The 16,340-nt window shown below is 39.7% G+C and overlaps 1 protein-coding gene across 1 annotated transcript in view; it reads right to left on the bottom strand.

The window, feature by feature from the left end:
- CD34 (CD34 molecule) overlaps nucleotides 1-16,340 on the bottom strand; it is a 424,855-nt gene that overhangs the window by 274,058 nt on the left and 134,457 nt on the right. Inside the window, exon 3 of the mRNA XM_044077137.1 lies at nucleotides 10,206-10,253. Coding sequence (XP_043933072.1) covers nucleotides 10,206-10,253 — 48 coding nt within the window. The remainder of the gene's footprint in view (nucleotides 1-10,205; nucleotides 10,254-16,340) is intronic.

Below are 16,340 nucleotides of genomic sequence, written 5' to 3'. Positions count from 1 at the left end.
AATACTGTTTCTTTATCACTACAGATGACATTGTCTAACTTTGAAATAGGCATAGTGAACAGTGCAAGAAAAAAAATGCTCTCCACAGTTGCTAAGGGATACTGGGTACATCTCAGCCCAATAGTCTTGTGTCATGTACAGATGTTACATCTAGCTTGTGAGTGTAGGAATGACAGCCACTTTTGGTAAAGGAAATACAGGTACATTCATTCATACTTCCAGATGATATTGACCCTACTTATGCAGAGATACAGGCAGATATGCCTGAGTATAGAAAGACATTGTCATTTCTTTATGGAGAGTTACAGATGTGAATGCTCTAAAAGATATGGTACTTGTAAAGAATCCCCAGTAAGAATACTGCCATTTTTTGATGTAGAATTTTGGAGTCATTGAGATACTGCATTACAAGGTTTCCCAGAAGTCAAAATGTCATGGAAGATGGCATCAGTGATTATAATGTCTGCTGGGAAAGGAAAAAAATACTTATTTAAGATATACTCTATGCCTTTCAAATGGAACTGAATCCTTTAGAAAATGTTAAAATTAGGTTTGTATGTGGCATGCCCTCTTCCCCAAAAGGATATGACTTTCAAAAACTGCTGCAGTAAAGATCAGAATTTATACCACAGTATAAATTAGTTCAGTATTAGTTCAGTCCATTTCATACCACTGCTATTTGTAGTGTGCTACTGCAGTGATAATTAATGCTTATTCAAATACGATATTCAAATCATTTTCATAAGCTAAATTGTTTTCCGCTATGTCAGTTTTTATCATGCTAACATTCATGTTATGGGCTTCTGACTACACCATGTAGATTAGTCAGTGATTCATTACTAACCTTTGCACTGAATAAGTTTGCCTAGAAATTTGGCACTTTGTTTTTCATTGCACTAACATGTTGGACATCCTTGTCAGTAATCTATCCAACTAAAAGTGATACACTAGGGTTGCCACCTTTTCAAATGCCAAAAGTGGGACATTTTTGGTACAAACGTCAGATTTTACAGGGAAAAATATACCCATGACCAGTACAAAGGACAGAACTTCACTTTTTTGCTTAAATAAAAGCTTATTCTTGTAGCATTTTAGTTACTTATTATGCTTCTTATAACAGGGCGGCCACGGTGGTGCAGCGGTTAGCATTGCCACCTCACAGCAAGAGGTTCTCTGGTTTGATCCTCGGCTGAGGTGCCTTCTGTGCGGAGTCTGCATGTCCTCCCTGTGGTCATGTGGGTTTTCTTCAGGTGTTCTGGTTTCCTCCCACATTCCCAAAGACATGCTGTAGGTGGATTGGACACTCTAAATTGGTCCTAGGCATGAGTGCATGCATGTGTGTGCCTTCTGTGGAAGGTTGGGTGCCGGGCTGACAACTCGACACCATAAAAACTCCACTGCCACTCATGAGTGGACATGTGATCCACTGTGGCAACCCCTAACTGGAAAAAGCCAAAAAAATAAGAAGATTATGTTTCTTATAACATTTAGGTGTTTCAGATACAGAATAACTATTTTATGCAACTATTACATAAAATAAAAGAAATATTTTTGTCCTACAATCTCAGGACATTTACCATTTTTTTAATTTTTTTGCAGGACACAACTGCCCAAAGAGGGATTGTCCCTCGTAAAGTGGGACAGGTGGTAACCCTATGATATATTGTTTTTATGTATCTATTACTGAATGTTTAGCATAGTGTGACTTTGTGAGAATTTCATTTGCATAGGTGGAGAACAGCATTACAAAAACAACAACAACAAAAAAAGAATACAGAATGTCAAAACGGAATTTGTTTTAATCATTTAAGGCATTTGACATCCCGAGTGTTGGTATGCGTCTCAACCACTGTGAACACACAATGTCGATTTTCCAATAGTAAAACAATTCATTCAGTAGAATCACATGTGGTAAAGCTAAAAATATACTTATTCAATATCTCTTTAAATACCCATAATGCTTATGTATGCAGTATATCACATGGCTTCTAATATTAGACAGTTCTGTAACATGTCACCAAACTGTTCAGATCTATTTGGTACAACTGCATGTCTTTATCATAATACCTGTCTGAGTTAGTGGCATTGCAGAAAAAAGTCAGACATCTCAGGGAGACTTGGTGAAGAACACACCACATTTCCACACTGATATCAATTTGTTGTGAGCTAATTTTTAAGCATGTGAAGCTACTGAGACACCAAATATATATACAACAGTCAGAGTTAGGCAGCTATTCGTCAACAAAACTTAAGGCTCATTTTACATCGATAAAAAGGAACAGTGTGTACTCAGAATGTGAGTTTTATATGTTATAACCCAAGTAGATAGTATTTTATTTCTAAATATGGCATGAAGCAATCCACAGTGGCAGTCAGCACTGGGTTGATCCCAAGAACAGCCTGGAATGTGTCAGTTTCTTGAACAGAATGTTCCTTTTGTTTTCATTCAGCTCCTTTGCATCATGGTAACGGCTAGCTGTAGAAATTTACTGACCAGCCTCTGTGTGCTGTACTTGTGCATTAGAGGTTTTATATAGGTATGCTGTTGTGTCTTTCGGCTTTTCCCGGTTAGGGGTTGCCACAGCGGAACTCCGGTCCGCTAATGATTGGCAGTTGATTTTTACGTGCTGAGTTGCCAGCCCTAATGCACAACCTTCAACGAAGGTACGCCCATTCACGCATGTCTCCACGCAGAAGACGCTCTAGCTGAGAGTCGAACTGGTCAGCGTCTTACTGTGAGGCGACAATGCTACCACAGCACCACCACTGCATATAAAAAGAAATTAAATTAACTAACTGGGATTTGAGCTTCAGGCTGTTTGAAATGCGGCTGTTTCTTTGAGAGATTTCAAGTTACTTTTGCTTGATCCTTTCCTATAGGTGTTTCATCAAATTGAATTTTATACAGTAACATAATCATCTCTGGCACTAGGGCATTGAGTGTCATGCAGGTCTTCCTAGCATGGTCTCCAGACTGCATTCTGGGGCATGCATGCACACACTGAGGAACAAATACTTTGTCGCATCATGTATATAGCAGGACTAGTACAATGCAGCATTTAACTGCCATTTGCAAAATTGTCTTTGCACACTGAAGAAGCATCCATATTCATAGGTTCATAGGTTGGTACTAGGCTATCGGCCCTAGGGCCTATACAAGCCTAGCCATAACAATTCCCTGGCTATTTCTTCCCACAATATTTTTTTCCCTGGACCCCTGTCTAGTAGGGCGACTGTCATGATCCCCAGGGTGAATTTCCTATCTCCCATTCAATTGTCAAGGTTCCTTTTGAAGAGGGCCAAAGAGGTGCTGTGCTTGACATGTATGGGCAGTCTGTTCCAGAGTCTGGATAGTCTCTGGGTCAGGAACCTATCCCTGCAGCATGTTTTGTTCATTGTGATGACAAGGTTTAGATCCCTGAAGAGTGTGGCTCTGAGGGATTGGGATTTCTTTTAAGTGGAGCATGTCTAACAGCTCAGGGTTTGACATGGCCTTGTATGTTAAGCAGAGATCGCCTCTGAGTAAACAATATGTCACAGAGTATAGCTGGAATTTTTTTAGATGGTCAGCACAGGGCATCTGCTTTAGGCTTGTGATTCTTTCAGTGAGGTATTTCTGCGGCCTTTTCAGCTGTTGCAGATGTCTTGTGAGGTACATACCAAATGGGGCGTTGTACTCTATAATGGGTCTAGTGAGGGATGAGTACAGTGGGACAATGGCCTCCTTTTTTTCTGGATGAAAAGCCCTTAGTGATGAGGTGTTCCACATAGAAGGATTTCCTGACTGTTGTGACAATGTGGTTATCGAAGGTGAGACCAGACCAGTGTCCACCTGTGCCCCTAAGTCTCTATTCACACTTTTGGTGTTTAGTGTACTGCCACATATGTGGTAATTCATGGGTACATGTTTTTTCCCAAAGGGGATAACTATACATTTCTTGGCATTAAGCTTGAGCCCATGGCTCTAGCACCAAGCATCTGTTTCTGTAAAGCCCTTTTGTAGAATATCCACATCATTTTGGGATTCAATAATGGCTCCCAGTTTGCAGTCATCTGCGAACTTTGTTAGCCAGAGTCCCTTAGTGATGGCGTGCAATTTAGAGAAGTAGATGCCAAACAAGAGCGGTCCCAGGACTGAACCCTGAGGTACTCCACTTGTCACTTGTCTGGAGCTGGATTTGGAGTTGGCTACTTTTACAGTCTGGGTTCTGTCAGTAAGCCAGTTGGCAACCCATCGAGTGATGTAGGGATTTATGCCCAGCTTAATAAGTTTATCTATGATTCCAGAGTGGGGGATGTTGTTGAAGGCCTTGGCGAAGTCCAGATAGGCTGTGTGGACTGCCTTACCCTCGTCCACATCTCTGGAGACTGATTCGAAGAAGACAAGATCGACCCTTCACAAACCCAAAATGGGTGGGGTCCAGTGTTTGAAGGTTGCCAATGTCTTTGTTTATAAGTTCCATGATAATGTGTTCTATGCCCTTGCAGATCAGGCTTGTCAGACTGATGGGACGGTATTTCCCAGGATGCAAGGTGGATCCCCCCTTGTGGAGTGGGATAACTGTAGCTGTGTGCCACTCAGTGGGCATGAAGCCTGAGATGAGGTTACGATTAAACATGACACTTATGTGAGGTGCCAGTTCATTTTGTAGTTCATGTAGTACACAGCCTGGGATGTCATCTGGTCCCATGAATGCTGTATTCTTAGCTTTGGAGAGTGCGGTTTCTAGCTATGTGGCTGTGATTACCAGAATTTGGCAATGTTTTGGAATTGAGATGGGCCCTTTAGGGGGTGAGAGGGGGGTGAAGTTGGCACTAAATTGATCTGCCAGGATATTGGCAATATCCTTGGAGTCAGTATATTTAATGCCATTTTGTTGTAGTTCAGAGCAGATCTGAGAATTGCCATTTAGATTCTTGACATAACTATAGAATGCCTTGTGGTTGTCTTTGGAATCTTTGGCAATTATAATTTCGTAACTAGCTTTGGAGGATTTTATGAGGGATCTCAGCTTCTTACTGAGGCTGGTAAGAGAGTTTTTTGCATCCTGGGATTTTCCTCTTTTCTGCAACAGTTTCTTCCTTCTGTTGTATAGTTTGTTTATGACAGGAGACTACCAGATAGTCTTACATTATTTGGAGGAGAGTGTCTTGGTTCTATTTGGGATGGCACAATTCATGCACGAGTGGATGTGCCCGTACAGTGCCTTAGTGTAGGATTCAGCAGTTGAACTTTCAGATCCCGTCTGCATGGGTGTCATGAAGTTTGTCACTTCTGACTTGATTAGCATGACGTTGGCTTTGGAGAAGTTTTTTATGGAGGTTTTCTTACTGGGTGGTGGGGGTGGGATGTGAGTGTCAAGGTTGATTTGCTTATGGTCAGACCTGACCAATTAGGTAGTGACCACTGGTGTGGAGCATCTATCTCCCATGTTGGTAATGACCAGGTCTAGGATATTGGAGCACCTGGTGGGACAATGGATTAGTTAAATCCAGGGTGCTGGAATTTATGAATTCCAAGAACCATTGGGAAAAGGTGTTGGTACCTGAGTAGTTTTCCCAGTTAATGGCAGAGTAGTTGAAATCACCCAGTATTAGGGTGTTTGGTTGTATCTTAATATTTTCCAGTATGTTTAGAAAGGTGTAGTGAGAATCTTGGGGCATGGTGAGGGATCTGTAGCAAGCTACAATTTGGATTGCAGTCTTACCTAGTGTTAGTTGCACCTGGAGAATTTCAGATGCATTGTGTTGGGCAACTAGCCTGGAGGTGTGAATATCCTTGGTGAATATGGACACTCCTCCACCTTTAGTGTTTCGGTCTTGGTTTGGTGGCCGAAAAGTGTGGTAAGAGTTGTAGTCTGGTATTGCAGGGGTGCTCTCTGGAGCCTTGAACCAGGTCTCAGTTACTGCACAGATATCTATGTTCTCCATTTTTAGGAGTGCCTCGAGAGAGTGCATTTTGAGGTTTAGACTTCTAGCATTGAGTAGCATTACCTTCAGATTTTGCATGCTTGTATCTGTTACAGTGGTGGTTTTGTCCTTTGAACCTTGCCTAAAAAAGGCACTATAGGGGTGGCAAGAGCTTTAATCAGTAACCTGAATCCCAGGGGTGACAGGTGCAGACCATTTCTGGCAAAGCCTCGTGGTTTGTCGATCATGTCTTCCCAGGCAGACAGATACTGGATCCCCCTTTGAATGACACCAGAATCTTAGCGAATTGGTTGTTGTCTGTACTAGTTACGTTTTTTTTTTTTTTAAACCGACAACTTTCATTGACATTATTCTGTTGCAAATATCAAAAAGTGGATAAACAATGACATATAGAAGGCATTTAAGAAAAAAAGGAACAGTTACTTGGTTTCCAGAAAATTCATCACAAGGTAGCATGAGGAGTTTACTATTAAATATTCTATTATAAACTGCTATGAAAATCTACTTCAATCTAAATAACAACAGAGTTCAAGAGGAGAACATGTTTTAAATGGCCAACTTTGAAATGTTTCATTTTTAATTATCTTCTCTCCATGCCTCTTTCAGTACCTAATGGCACTGCTTTATTTGCAGGTCTCTTTCCTTGTTAACCCCCTTAACCTTTATTGAGATATCTATATCATGGTAACCATTTATCTACATATCTATGACATATGTTCTTTGCCATTAATCATCCTTTTCTACCTGGCAAATCATTATAAATGTTTCTTGACTTGCTTGTATATACGGGAAGCTGACATAAAGTTTTCCATAGCAATTTCACTGGCTTACTATATACCTCCTCCTCTGTTTCATAGGTTCATAGGTTTATACTAGGCTATCTGCCCTAAGGCATTTATAAGCCTAGCCCAAAGTTTTGTGGCTTACGCCACCCCTTATGTTAAAAAATACTGTGCCCATTAGTTTGTTGTGCCTCTGTCCAGCAGTGACACAGAGATGATTCCCGGGGTAAACCTACCATCTCCCATCCACCGGTCAAGATTTCTCTTGAACAGAGCCAGCGAGGTGCTCTGCCTCACATGGACTGGGATTTTATTCCACAGCATAGGGAGTCTCTGGGTGACAAATCTATCCCTCCAGCATGTCCTATTTATATCCGTGCTAAGGTTTAAGTCGCTTGCTCTAGTGGATCTGGTAGATTTGGATTTTTTGAGGTGGAGCATGTCCATTAATTCCGGGTCGGACATGGCCTTATATGTCAGGCACAGGTCACCTCTGAGCAGACGGTATGCGACTGGATAGAGCTGGAGTTTCTTCAGTCTGGCAGCATATGACAGATTTTGGAGTCCCTTTATCCTTTTGGTGAGGAACTTTTGGGGTCTCTCCAATTGCTGCAGGTGTCGGGTGAGATACATCCTGAATGGGGCATTGTACTCGATCATTGGTCTGATAAGTGAAGAGTACAGGGGAACAATGACCTCACTTGATCTGGATGTGAATCCCTTCATGATCAGGTGGGCAATGTAGAAGGTCTTTCTAACCACTTTAGCAATGTGAGTGTCAAAAGAAAGGCCACTGTCAACCTGGGTCCCCAGGTCCCTGATAACCTCTTCTGTGCTTAATGGATTGCCACCTATATGGTAGCTTGGGGTTACCTTGTTTTTCCCGAAGGGTATGACTATACATTTTTTGGCATTTAACTTCAGGCCATGGCTCTGGCACCAGTTATCAATTTCCGTGAGTCCCCTCTGAAGGATATCTGTGTCCGATGTACTTTCCACTATGGCGCCCAGTTTGCAGTCATCTGTAAACTTTGTCAGCCATAGTCCTCCTATGTTTGCCTGTACTTCTGAGAAGTAGATGCCGAACAACAGGGGGCCAAGGACTGAGCCCTGTGGGACCCCACTTTGACCAGCTTGGAGTCTGACATGGCGCCAGCAACTCTAACCCTGTGGGTTCTGTCCTTTAGCCAGTTTGCAACCCATCTTGTGACATATGGGTTTACATTTAAGCTGGTAAGTTTGTCTATAATACCCGAGTGGGGTATTGTGTCGAAAGCTTTTGCAAGGTCAAGGTAGGCTGTATGGACTGCCTTTCCCTCATCAATGGCCTTGGTGACTGTTTCGAAGAAGTTGACCAAGTTCAAAAGGCATGATCTGCCCTTGACAAAGCCAAACTGGGTCAGGTCCAATGTCTGCAAGTCCCCTATGTCTTTGTTTATGAGTTCCATTATGATCCTCTCCATAGCTTTGCAGACCAGGCTTGTTAAGCTTATGGGGCGGCAATTTCCTGGGTCCGTAGAGGTACCGCCTTTGTGGAGTGGGACCACAGTTGCCGTACACCACTCCTTGGGCACATATCCTGTGGTAAGGCTAAGATTAAACAGCTGCCTTATATGCGGGTTTAGTTCCTCGTTGAGTTCGTGTAGCACACAGCTGGGGACACCATCCGGTCCCATTGATGCGGTGTTTTTAGCTTTAGAGAGAGCAGCTTTCACCTGCGCATTAGAGATGTCTGGGAGGCTACACTCCGCTGGGATAGTTATCTCTCCTTTTGGGGGGGAGAGAAGTTTGCACTGAACCTGTCTGCCAGTATGTTGGCAATGTCTGTGGGTTCAGTGATTTTTGTATCATTTTGGACTAATTCTGCGCATATCTGGGAGTTTCCACCCAGGTTTCTAACATAGCTGAAGAAGGCCTTATGATTGTCTTTTGAATCTATTGCAATTTTTCTCTCAAATTTGGCCTTGGATGATTTTATGAGTGCTCGTATTTTTTACTAATAATGATCAAGGGTGTCTTCTCTTTTATGGATTTTGCTCTATCATGTAACAGCTTTCTCCTCTTATTGTAAAGTTTGTTTATGGCTGGGGTCCACCAGACTGGACGTTTGCCCTTGGTGGAAAGAGTCTTGGTTTTATTAGGGATTGCCTGATCCATGCAGTCCTGGAGGTGTTCGTAGAAGGCATTTGTAAGGGCTTCCGCAGCTTGGGTTGTGGTTTCCACTGGCTCGGGGCCTTGAAGGATACCACACCAGTCTTGAGTAGTGTGAAGTTTGCTTTAGAGAAGTTCTTCACTGTGGTCTTTTTGTTTGGGGTGGGGCGGGATGTGGATTTCCAGTAAGATAAGTTTGTGATCTGATCTCACCAATGAGGGATATACTTCTGGTGTGGAGCATTTTGTCCCCATGTTTGTGATGATGAGATCTAGTATATTTTCTCCTCTTGTGGGAGCGGTGACTAGTTGTTCCATGGCATTTGAATTTATGAACTCCAGGAACCTTTGAGCTAGAAAGTTGGGGCTTGAGTAATGTTCCCAGTCTATATTCGGTAGTTGAAGTCACCCAATATAATGGTGTTTGGAGATACATTTATACCCTCCAGTGTCTTCAGGAAGGCTGTGTGGGGTTCCTGAGTTTGAGAGGGTGGCCTATAGCATGCTACAAATTGTAGAGCAGTTTTGCCTATGGTTAATTGCACCTGGATGGTTTCCGATGCTTCGTGCATTGCCACCAACCTGGAGGTGTGGCTATCCTTGATGAATATGGATACACCCCCTCCTTTTGTGGTGTGGTCCGGGTTTTGGGGCCGGAACACATGATATGAGGTAAAACCTGATAGTGCCGGGGTGCTCTCAGGAGCCTTGAACCAGGTTTCAGTCACAGCACAGACATCGATGTTCTCCATACTGAGAAGGGCCTCGAGAGCATGCATTCTGAGATTTAGACTTCTGGCATTGAGCAGCATTACCCTTAGTTTCTTCCCATTTTTGTTTTCTAGGGTGGTAGGTTTAGAATTTCCCTTATCCAACTGCCATTCTCTTTGAATATCACTTCTCATTTGATTGTTCCATTTCACTAGACATCGCTTACCTTCATCTGATTATAGCTGAGCACCCAGGCTTTCTGAGTGTTCTGACTTTTTAACATTTTTTTCTGTTTTTGCCTCTATTATGTACCCAAAGAGCAGAAGCTAATTTTTGATTCTTTTAACCTGCAAATCTTCCTAGATATCTGTCTTGCTGTTAAAGGCTCATAGGATAGTTTCCAGTTTCCAAACCTAGTGAATCTAGTACTGTATAGCACTATAACCTTGTCTTGCCAGGTACTAGACTTCTTTTTCAGAACCACATGGTTATGTTTGCCATTTTGTATTGTTAAATAGTAGTAAAAATGAGAAAAAAAATTAGAGCATCATGCCAGCTTTAGAAAGAGGAAATATTAAATGATTCAGATTCAAACTTTGTAGTCATTACTTTAAGAAATAACACACTCACTTTCTTCTGTTGAAGCAATGGTAGCTGTTGCCATTGTAGCTGATAGACCTGCAAAATTTCACACAACAATTAGTCAGCAAAGTAAAGGACCAAACAGCTGTGTGTAGTTGAAATGCACTAGAAAATCAAACATTGTCTGATCACAGTTATTTTATTTCAAAACAATAATTTCCATTCACTTGTTCTTCATATTTATAGAGTCCATTCACTGCTGTCTTAGTCAGCTCTAACCTTCGGCATACATTTTTAAAGCATATGGCATAGATAGGTAGATACATGTTTGCCATGATGTAGATAATATAAATACACATTAAGTATTTGCCATGCCTGTCTTTAATCATTGTTAAGATTATTTCCTTTTCGATTATATAGTACATGACGAATCCTCTCTCAGTTATTTTTATCTCATTCCAAGGCTACTAATCACCTTTAAGCATTTTCTATTAGATAAGTTGCCTTATTCACACCATCTGCCACATGATTGTGTATCTGATGCATCTATATGTATAACTACGCAGAGAATTCAGCTCTTCCTTTATTTACAAGCAGCATCCCTTATACTCTGATGCTGCACCCTATACTTTCAGGTTTTTGCTGATGTCAGTTTTCTCTCTCATACTTTGTAAATATTTCATTTTGTTTATTCTCCATCTAATCTCACTAGCGGGTATCTCTCTAACTGATGTGAGTACTATCTTTGAAATACTTGTTATAGTGACTGTAGATAGACATGAAAGGTTTATTCTTTTTAATTACAACTTAATGTAAATTAAATTGCAATTTCTCTTTTATGTAACTGGAGCTGTAGTTCTTCTTTAATGTTATTTACTTTGATTGTTGACAACTAGAATTATTTTTGTACTTCACTGCCATTGTGCTATGTGAATGGCTGAAAAGGTTCTAAGGTCCAGATCATATACCAAGTTATTCAGTAAATAAGGTATGCATTTTAAAGTATGAATCTGCTTCACATACCTGCATAGTAAGTAAATAATCCCTGATTTGTCACCAAGTCTCATATTAAAATCAAGGAACTAACAAATTCAAGAAAACAGTATACTAAAATAATGTGTTTTAGCTACAAGTTTTCCAAAAACCTTTTGATAAACTCTAAAACTCTTTACTCTCCAGTAACATAAATCCTTAACTGTTAGTGATATGTCTTTTGCCATACTAAGGCAGGACACTGCCCTCAATAAAGTTACCATTTCAAGATTCTAAATCTGTACCTTACTAACCTGATGGACATAAATCTGTAACTAACAAGCAGTTCCTAGGTTATGGTTTCTCCACACAGCTCCAGTGTCTGTGGTTCACGTTTGATAGTCACTTGTTTTCTGTATGGAGTTTTAATGTTCCATTTCTGCTTTTTTTTCCTTTCTCTCTAATTTGGTTTCTTTTTGCTACCAAATAAAGCTACTATGGATTTTATATTGCAATTTTATAATTGCCCTTGTGGTTTTATTTGGCTCCCATTTGAAATGTTGAGACTCAAACCTCTGATTCTTGACATACTGAAAAATAATTATAGGAGAAGAGCAAATATTGAACATCACTCTTCTTCAAATTTATTTTTCTGCAGTGGGAACTCCCCCTACAACCCTGATGAGGGGGCAAGCCCCCTAACCCCAAGTGTGTGTGTGTGTGTGTGTGTGTGTGTGTGTGTGTGTGTATATATATATATATATATATATATATATATATATATATATATATATATATATATATATATATATATATATATGCCAATGCCAAATCTGAGCTTGCCATACCTTGGTGAAAATTAAATATTCTGGCAACTGGTAATCTTTGTATATGTAAGTTCATATCTACCGCCACATCTCACAACATGGCAAAGGGGTTCAGAGCTTTCAAATCTTTACTGGTTTATTTACCTATTACACATGGTTACTAATTTATTTACCCCTTCACTGCATTCCCTGAGCTTCAAGACAAGGATGACAGAGCTACAGTTTAAATAAACAGCCATGTGTATATACCACTCTGCCTCCCTACACACAACAAGCAAATACTCCTAAAACAAGCCTAGATCAACTGTAACGGTAGGGTTTTAAACAAGCTGCTTCATGTACAAATTATGGAATGTGAGTTCATGAAAAACAAGTTGCCACTGGAAACTGTAATGTGGTACTTAATTTCAGTGCTTTCTGCTTCCAAACACAACTGCATTACCTGACAACTCCTCATATCCACTCGATAGTTATGTCTTCATCTTGGGTGTTAGTTCAAAATAGCCATTGCCATTATATCAGTCCCCTGTAGTTACTGCTTCACTGTCTTCTCACTCCCATCCTTGCACACCCCGTACATTGTTATATTTATGCCTAATGTTCTGTCATCCCACTCCCATCCTTGCCCACCCAATACATCGATATTTGTATACCTAATGTTCTACCTTCCCACTCCCATCCTTGCCCACCCCGTACATTGTTATATTTATACCTAATGTTCTGTCGTCCCACTCCCATCCTTGCCCACCCCGTACATTGTTATATTTATACCTAATGTTCTGTCATTCCACTCCCATCCTTGCACATCCCGTACATCGTTGTATTTATTCCTAATGTTCTGTCTTCCTGCTCTTATTATTTCTCCCTGAAATCAAGGGGTAAAGGCAACTTATACTAACATTAGCACTAATTTTCTAGAGCTATTTTTAAGCAGCAGATAGTTAACTTCTGGATTCCTAGAATTACTCTGTCACTCTGTCTTTTTCAGTTTAAACCTGATATTTTAGAAGTGATTTTTAGAAACTATAACCACTGTAGTTGATAGATCCTACATGTTACAAGCTTTTTAAAGTAAAGATTTTGTAAGTGCCACTGGTGGGTAACATAATTTTTCCTGTAGTGCATATAGCTCACTACTCCCCCTCTCCCTCACTGACTCATTGCTGTTAGCCTATTGTAGCTCATTCTAACTCTAGAAAATGAAGGTAATTTTAGTACAAGTTGCCTTTACCTCTTGATTTCAGGAAGAATTAGTAAGAGCAGGAAGACAGAACGTTAGGTGTAAACATAACAACATACTGGGTGGGCAAGGATGGGAGTGGGAAGGCAGTGAAGCAGCATCTACAGAGGACTGAAATAATGGTAACAGCTATTTGAACTAATGCCCAACATGAGGACATGAGTAATGAGTGGATAGGAGGTGTTTGCAGGTAATGCAGCTGTTTTGTGGACTTCAGTGCTTGCAGGAAGCACTGAAATTAAGTACTACATTGCAATAGCAACCTATTTGTCATGAATTCACATTTCGTAATTTATACATGAAGCTTCTTCTTCTTCAAAACCCTACTTTTACAGCTCTGTAATCCCTAGCTTGATCAGGCTTGTTTTAGGAGCATTTGCATGGTGTGCAGTTGATTAAACTAATGATCAACAAGCATTTAGACTAAATGCAGGAGTCCTAAAGATATATATGTATATAATATTATGAACAATTGAAAACTGAAAAAGGTATCACAAAACACTGAATGACTCATAAGAGTGAATCACAAAACACTAAATACTTCTCTTCCACTCAAAAAACCCTGTATTGGTAAACCACAGCTACAAACTAAGATCAAGCATCGTCAAACATAACATGTAGGCTTCCGTTTGTACCACCTTACTTGTCTGCTAATCTTACCCCTAGCCCTCACTATATACATTACATAACCTTTTGAGTTACACCATAGAAATGAAGTGTTTCTTGAGATTTCAGCCAAACCTTTGCCTTATAAAATCAACTAATACATCAGATATCCACACCTTTTCTCCAGGGTTTAAATCACAATGGGTTTAGATTACTCCACATTCACCTTCATATAGTAATAAACTCACTGGATTTCACAAATGGATTTTGGTACACTCTACAGACAATGTAGCAGTCTCTGAGGCATGGATAAAAGCATATCACATAACCTATAATTTCTTCAATGGGCTGTGATGTAATTTATTGCAATTTGTTCACTAGATATGTGAGCTGTTTTATTTAGCTTTTGTCAGTCGTGATTCAAGGTCAAAAAGCAAGCATACACTGTCAAAACAAGAATGCAATCTTCAAAGAGACTATATTGAGACAGAATATATTTTATGCAAAAGACAGAACAGTATTGTAACAGAAAGTGCACTACAAGTAGGTAAGCTATGCTGAATAGTATAAAATGAAATAAAAATGCAAGTATTTAAGATTTATTCAGTAAATGTACAAATTCCAATTTGTATATGGATAGCAACATAAACTGTACTGCTATATACTGTGTTATACTAGACTATGAGGTTTGGCTTAACAGAGATGCCTGCTCGACTATTACGAAATTTGTGTTGATTTTCTCTTTCTTTTTTGTGGTTTGCTGCTTTCTTCTTTCCTTTGGAAAGTGGTTCTATATGGTAGGCCCTATCCTGGAAAAGTTGTTTTTTCCCATAGTTGTTTTGAAAAGAGGCTGGAATAGTAAAATATTTTCTAGACTCTTCCTGAGGATGTAGAATTGATGATTAAGAGAGACTTTAACTCTCATAAGTGAGCAATAACTTATCTTTCATAGACACCCTGGCTTTGAACTAGAAGACGTTTGATACTCTCTAGGAGATTGCAGAGGTGTGTGTTTGCATCAGCCAATAACATGAATATGTGCTTTTTGTTTACAGCTCCCGCTATGCTTTGAGTTTTGTATGAAGAGTGAAAACCTAGAAAATAGAGGCTGTATTCTAGTTTTTGGAGAATACATTTTTTGCTATACCTATGCGGACAATAGGAAAAAGGATTCGAGAAATACTGTAACATAAATTTAGTTGGGATACAACTTTGATGGTTGCATAATCAGAATGGGAAATTTTGCTGAAGAAGCATCCAGAGTGAGTCCCAGTTACTTGTATTTGGTGACATTAGAGATGAGATTATACTAGGTGTCTTTAATGTGCATAAGCAGGGATGATATGTTTGCTAATTTCTATGTTGTGGAAAATATTATGACGTTTATAGTTTGGACAGGTGATCATTTCCAGACTGTTAAAGGAAGAGCATAGGCAGACGCTGACAAAGTTTTAGTTTGTAATTTTTGCTTGCTGACAAAGCTTTTAGTTTGTAATTTTTGCTTGCTGACCTGAATATGATTTACTGGATTCAATCAGTAATACATCTGTACGCATGATAACATCAGACAAGATCATTTAGAATCGAGAGCAGGTTAGAAGTAAAATTATTAACGGAGGGAATAGAAGGGGATCTAAGCCTTAGAGGGCTCTCATATTGAGGATCCCAGTTTGTGTGACAGGGTTATCAGCATTAATTTGCAAGTTTCTTTTTTGATGTAGTCTTAAAACTGATTGTGTAGTCTCCAAAATGAAGTTTTACTTATTTCCTGAACAGTACATTGAGGTTAGTATTTTCAAATGCTCATATCATGTCTAAACTCAAAACTTTAGTAATGAGACCTGCATTGATATTACTGCAAATGGCATCTGCAGCAGTCAGTAAAGATGTAGTGATGAGTGATGAAGGCATTAAGAAACCCATACTGACATCAGGAAAGATGTTGTGTTTACTTGTGCTCAAATAACTGCATGTACAACCATTTTTCAAAGATTTTTCTCACAGGATTCAAACTGGAAACAGGTCTGAAGACATGAATTCAGTGGGAGAAGGTACTTTTGGGAATAGAATAATGATGGAGTGTTTGAAGGAAGGCAGGGACAAGTTAAAATGTGCAGAAGAGGCTTAATTTTTTTCCCTTTTGCTTTTCTAAGAAAAGTGGGATGAAGCTTATGATTTGCTAAATGTTGAATTTAGGCTTTTTAATAGAGCTTTGGTTTATTTCACAGCAATGTGGGAAAAAAATAAAGGCTGCAGAATATTCAGCCATTGTGTAGATTTGTGAGGAACTATTGCTGGTTGAACCATGTATTATATGATAGGAAGAAGGAAACCGATCTGTTAATTTTTTTTTTATTCTAAGGATTAGGAAGAACCTACAGTCTTTTACAAAGTTGTACTTTTGAATGCAAGCTGTATAATTTGTAGTTAGGGCACATTACAAATCTCTCTCTCTCTCTCTACTAGTTGCTTTATCTCTTTCCAGAAACTTTCAGTCTTGCTAGAGAAAGAAACTTGCTTCTGTTTCAAGTGTGTAGA

The sequence above is a fragment of the Protopterus annectens genome, chromosome 7.part0, assembly GCF_019279795.1.
Source record: "Protopterus annectens isolate FY-2018-M chromosome 7.part0, PAN1.0, whole genome shotgun sequence".
Classification (NCBI taxonomy): domain Eukaryota; kingdom Metazoa; phylum Chordata; order Ceratodontiformes; family Protopteridae; genus Protopterus; species Protopterus annectens.
This window is presented reverse-complemented; position numbering and strand designations above follow the sequence as displayed.